General features: G+C 38.2%; 1 protein-coding gene across 2 annotated transcripts in view; it reads left to right on the forward strand.

The window, feature by feature from the left end:
- POFUT3 (protein O-fucosyltransferase 3) overlaps positions 1–5,226 on the forward strand; it is a 177,263-nt gene extending 172,037 nt beyond the window's left edge. For both annotated transcript variants that reach the window (XM_077144728.1, XM_077144727.1), the window contains one exon: positions 4,233–5,226. In XM_077144728.1, the coding sequence (XP_077000843.1) occupies positions 4,233–4,457 (225 nt within the window). In that variant the 3' untranslated portion in view covers positions 4,458–5,226. The remainder of the gene's footprint in view (positions 1–4,232) is intronic.
- The last annotated feature ends 774 nt before the right edge of the window (positions 5,227–6,000 follow it).

Raw genomic sequence — 6,000 nt, forward strand, 5'->3', positions numbered from 1 at the left:
TGTGGTGTTGGGTCCCTATGACTGGATATGCATGGGGTTCTAATTCACTGCTGTGAGTGGATTTATTGTTCGTGTCCCTTCTGGGAAGGAGGGATCCAGGCTGCTGTCTCTGAGCCACTTTCAAGCTGTGCAAGATGAATGAGGGGAACGGAAGATGATTGGCGAGTTGGGATGAAAGCTTCCTACTTGATACTTTTCTTTTTCTTCAGTTCAGCTTTTGTGGAATCCTTCTCCAGTCTCTTGCCTTCAGGGCTCTAAGCAGGTGGGGTTTGTGCTTTTTATTCATTGAATCTCTTCAGTGAGGTTTTTTTCAGGGGATGCCTTATGTCACCATGTTGATGACATCCATTCCTTAAACTTTTAATTTGAAATAATTTCAAACTTACAGAACTGTAAGTTTTTTTTAAATTTGTGTAAGTTGTTTTAATATTTTGCCATGTGTTCTATCTTTCTTTGCTTGTCTTTGTTTCTTTGTTTCTTTGCTTTTTTTCTTTCTTCCTTCCTTCATCTATTTATCTATTGATCTATCATCTCTACCTATTTATCTATTTACTTGTCTGTCTGTCTATCTATCTATCCACCTATCAATTTTATAAACATTTGAGAGTAGGCTGTATACATCCTCCTCCTCAAATACGTAATACTTCCATGTAAATTTCCTAAGGACAAGGATATTCACTTATGAACCCACTTTCAGGTTCAAGTTCAGGATTTTAACATTGATAATAAAGCTTGTAGTATGTATTCCTTTTTTTTTCATATGTTCCAATAACATCCTTTGGGACCTTTTCTCCTCCATTATTAGACCCAGTCCAGGATCATGTATACCATTCAACTGTCATTGTCTTTTTTAGTTGCTACCTCTCTCTTTTTTAAAATTGAGGAAACATATGTACAACATACATTTTTCCTTCCCAGCCCCTCCCTAGCATATCATTCAGTGGGGTCATTCACATTTACGATGTTTTGCAGTCTTTATCACCATCCTTTCCGAGAGCTTTTCCATCGCTCCAAACAGAAACCATTAACCTGTTATGTACTAACTCCCCAGTCTCCCTTCCTGGACCTGGTACCTTACCTTCTGTCTGTAAGCCTTTGCAGACTATGCCTATTTCATTCAAGTGGGACCATACAGTATCTGTCCCATTGTGTCTGACTTATTTCACTTATTTTACTCAATTTTCAGCATTCATCCATGTAGTGGCATGTGTCAGGTCTTTATTCCTTTTTATGGCTGAATAATATTCCATTAGTATGTATATAGCACATTTTGTTTTTCTGTTCATCTGCTGATGGACATTTAGGTTGCTTCTACCTTTTTGCCTCATGTGTTTTGATGCCCTATTGTTAGGTGCATACATGTTTAAGATTGTTATGTCTTCTTGGAGAATTGATCCTTTTGTCTTTATAGAATGCCTCTTTTTATCCTTGATAATTTCTCTGTCTTAAGGTCAGCTTTGTTGCTAATTAATTTAGCCACACCAGCTTTCTTTTAATTAGTGTTACCATAGTATATCTTTCATTAGAGAAGTTGTAGGTTTACAGAAAAATCATGCATAAAATATAGAATTTCCATATACAACCCTATTGCTAACTCCTTGCATTAGTGTGGTACATTTGTTACAATTGATGAAAGAACATTTTTGTAATTGTACTGTTAACTCTAGTCCATGATTTACATTATGGTTCACTACTTTTTGTAAAGTCCTGTAGATTAGAACTATTATTTCTTATTCTAGAAACTTATATACAACCTAAAATGTCACCTTTTAAGCACATTCAAATATATAATTCAATGCTGTTGCTTCTGTTCACAATGTTGTGCTAACATTTTCACCATCTATTATCAAACTTTTCTATCACCCAAGAGGGTTCTTGCCTGACCCCAAGCAGTAGCTGATCACTCCCAGCACTCCCTGCAGGGAGGGGGCTATTTCTCATATTTTATATTGGCTACCAGTCTTTTCCCTGAACACCTGGTGGAGAGTCAAAGGAAAAGAGCTTTTGAGTGAATTTGAATCCCCCTTTTCTGTTTCCCAACTCTCAGCTCCTAGCTATTCCGACATGACCTACTAGCCCATACTTCGTGTTCTAGTTTGCTAGCTGCTGGAATGCAATATACCAGAAACAGAATGGCTTTTAAAAGGGGGAATTTAATAAGTTGCTAGTTTACAGTTCTAAGGCTGAGAAAATGTCCCAGTTAAAACAAGTCTAAAGAAATGTCCAATCAAAGGCATCTAGGGAAAGATACCTTGGTTCAAGAAGGCCGATGAAGTTCAGGGTTTCTCTCTCAAGTGAGAAGGCACATGGTGAACACAGTCAGGGCTTTTCTCTCTCGGCTGGAAGGGCACATGGCGAACACAGCATCATCTCCTAGCTTTCTCTCCTGGCTTCCTATTTCATGAAGCTCCCCGGGAGGCATCTTCCTTCTTCATCTCCAAAGGTCGCTGACTGGTGGACTCTCTGCTTTGTAGTGTTGCTCTCTCTGAATCTCTCATTCTCCAAAATGTTTCCTCTTTTATAGGACTTCAGAAACTAATCAAGACCCAGTCAAATGGGTGGAGACATGTCATTCCCTAATCCAGTTAAACAACCATTCTTAACTAAATCACATCAACCAGGGAGATGATCTCATTACAGTTTCAAATATGCAGTATTGAATAGGGATTATTCTACCTTTATGAAATGGGATTTATATTAAAACATGGCTTTTCTTAGGGGGCATACTTCCTTTCAAATCAGCACACTTCGCCTCTAAGAATTTGTTAAAATTTTAACTGATTCATTTTTACCTGTTTTCTCCTGTGCTCTACCAAAGGTGAAACTGATCAGGTATCCTGTCTCTCTTTGGAGGGGCTTGTTACACTTTAGAGTTTAGTTTACTTGGTTGCTCTGTGATCACAGCTCCCTTATGGGCTCAGGGAAACTTCTCATTGTTAGTGTAAGAGTCATAATCTCTTCCAGTTTTCTACATCCCAAATGGAAGCAAAAATCTCTGTTAGTAATTTTTGTACACAGTGTGAGTTGAGGGTCCAACTTCATTATTTTATATGCAGAAATTCAATTTTTCCAATTAATGTTAACATTCCTCAGTGGATCTCACCATTGCCTTTTAACTTCTGGTATTGCTCTCAAAAAATCCAAAGCCATTCCAAATTTTGACTCTCGAAATATGACTTTTCCTCTCAGGGAGCTTATAGTATCTCTTTTCTTTTTACTGTGTTCTGAAATTTCATAATTATTTACCTTGGCATGGGGCTACTTGCTTTCATTGTGCTGGGGTCTCAGTGGGCCCTTTGCATGTGAAACAGGTCCTTCAATTTTGAGGAATGTTTTGGAATTATTTCCTTGACTATTCCTTTCCTTCCTTCTCTCTTTTCTGGAACTCTTTTTTATTTTTTATTTTATTTTTTAAATTTTTTTTTATATTTGGAACTCTTAATATTTCTATATTGGGCCTCTGGGACTGTCCTCTAATACAAATTATAAAGAACCAATCCAAGAGGTCCAATATTCTAATACCTTTTTTTTCTATTTCTTTACCCTTTTTCTTCTACTTTATAGACTATTCTTCAACTTTGTCTTTCTCCCCTTCCATTAATAGTTTTATTTCTTTTATTATTTATTTAATTTTTAAGATTACATTTTTTGTTCTCTGGATATTTATTTTTCAGGTATTTGGCTCTGTTTTCTTTGATAAAACATCTTCATTTATTTCTCTGAGAAGAATATACAGTAAATTTTTTTCTTTAAAGGTTTCTAAAAAGAAACCTGTGTTTCCTTTGAATTTCATGTTGGTGACTTTTCTTAGGTGTTTTGTAATTTTATTTTACTTGCTCATATTTGAACAGTTTGATTGGAGACTCTGGGCATGATTGGGGCTTATTGACTGTGAGCTTCATTGTAGGGTGATCTGGCTAAATTGTTTCCTTAGGGAATATCTGATATATGTCCTTTTGGACATATCAAATTCCCCAGATAATTTTTTTTTTTTTGCATGGGCAGGCACCGGGAATTGAACCCTCCTGGCGTGGCAGGAGGGAACTCTGCCTACTGAGCCACAGTTGCCTGCCCTCCCCAGAGAATTTAACTATCCAGTATTGTAACTCTTGAGACTCTATGGAGTAACAATATTTGCTTTAGGAAAAGTACATGCTGGATTCTATTATTGTGATGCAAGAACACAGAAATGATATGTTCTTAATTCTTTTTTTTTCCTTCTCTCAATGCAGGGCTTACCACCTAAAAGGTGGAAAGCAGAAGTTACCCACCTGAGTTGCCCGGAGCCTACAGTGTTTGCTTTCTCACCTCTGGCTCCACATTGGAGCTCTTTGAGAGAGATGTGGATACCAAGCTTCCAACAATCCAAGAAAGAAGCACAGGCATTAAGGTGGCTGGTTGATCGGAATCAAAACTTTTCAGTTCGAGAATTTTGGAGCCGAGTATTCAAGGACTAATTTCAGAAAGTATAAGAATGCCACAGACTAGAGTCTTCTGAGATTTATTTTCTAGGTTGCCTTAATATTGGAATATAATAGCCATACTTTCGACTGTCCTTTAGGAGAATAATTAATTGCTGCAGTACTCATAATGAACCCTATCAAATAATAGATATACATTACTCTTAGGGGTCTCCTTTATATTTTTATACTAAAAAAGTAAATATTTTTTATGGACTTTGATCACCTTCAGTTTACATGTCTAGGTCCATGTACCTGCTGCATTTTTTTTGGTTTTTAAAAAGGGGAATTTATTAAGTTGCCAGTTTACAGTTCAAAGGCTGTGAAAATGTCCAATTTAAGGCATCCAGGGAAAGATGCCTTGGTTTAAGAAGGCCAATGATACTCAGGGTTTCTCTCTGAGCTGGAAAGGCACATGGCAACATCTGCTAGCTTTCTCTCCATGTTTCATAAGGCTTCCCCAAGAGCATTTTCTTTCTGCTCCAAAGGTCTCTGGCTGAGTGGGCTCTGTTGGTTCTGGTGACTCTACTTGCTGCCTTTTGTGGCATTCAGTTGATGTAGAGTGCTTTCCTCAAGGCAAGGGAGCCACAGTATCTAGCTGTGGAATCTTGACACTCACCTTACTATCAGCAGTTTATTCGTTTTTGGTAAACCTTGTGTCCTGCTGCTGAGCGTGAACCTGAAATGCATCTGAACTTGGCAATGAGAGATTCTATGTGTTGGTTTCCTGGGACAGAAGTGAATAATAAAAGCTCTGTGAAGTTAACTGTTTATCTGTTCTTTAAAGAACATATACATATCTCTCCCTTCTTCCCTTACTTTCAGCCATCTCTCTACACTTTTATTTTCAACTTGCCCTGTGTAGCACCCTTTTTGCCAAAAGCAGTTATATCTTTTAAAGATGTGACTTCTCTTTATGGGTTTTGATCAGTAAGGTGTTCCCAGTTGTCGCCTGTACTGCTGAGCAGAAGAATAACAGGATTTGTATGATTCGGACTCAACAGCCTGTACCTTTTTCCACTCTCTTTATGGGTTTTGATCAGTAAGGTGTTCCCAGTTGTTGCCTGTACTGCTGAGCAGAAGAATAACAGGATTTGTATGATTCGGACTGAACAGCCTGTACCTTTTTCCACTCTCAATGTGAGAGTGGAAGTGAATGCCCCCAGGAACTCCACTTGTGTTGAAGGTGATTTGTCTATTTTATAGGATGATGTATGATCCATAGTGGTGGGCAGTCACAGACCTTCCATTTATGAGTGTTCCATCATTTCTTATCCTGTCACTGAGAAGGTTTAGCTGTCCTGTCTCGGACATCCACTGGGAGCTCCAAGAAAGACAAGGAGAAACAACACTGGCTCTCATTTTCTTTCCATGCAAGGGTGGGAAAGCTTTTAGGAAGCCGTACTAAAGCCTGTTGCCCCCCAGTGTGACATAGCTTCTGTATTATTTGTTGTGGGAAGGTATAAGCACCCTGGCCACCTAAAAGACAGGAAGAGTCCCTTATACGTATGTTCTGGCATAGGGAGAGAACTTAGGAGAG

This window comes from Tamandua tetradactyla, chromosome 26, assembly GCF_023851605.1.
Source record: "Tamandua tetradactyla isolate mTamTet1 chromosome 26, mTamTet1.pri, whole genome shotgun sequence".
NCBI classification, from domain to species: Eukaryota; Metazoa; Chordata; class Mammalia; order Pilosa; family Myrmecophagidae; genus Tamandua; species Tamandua tetradactyla.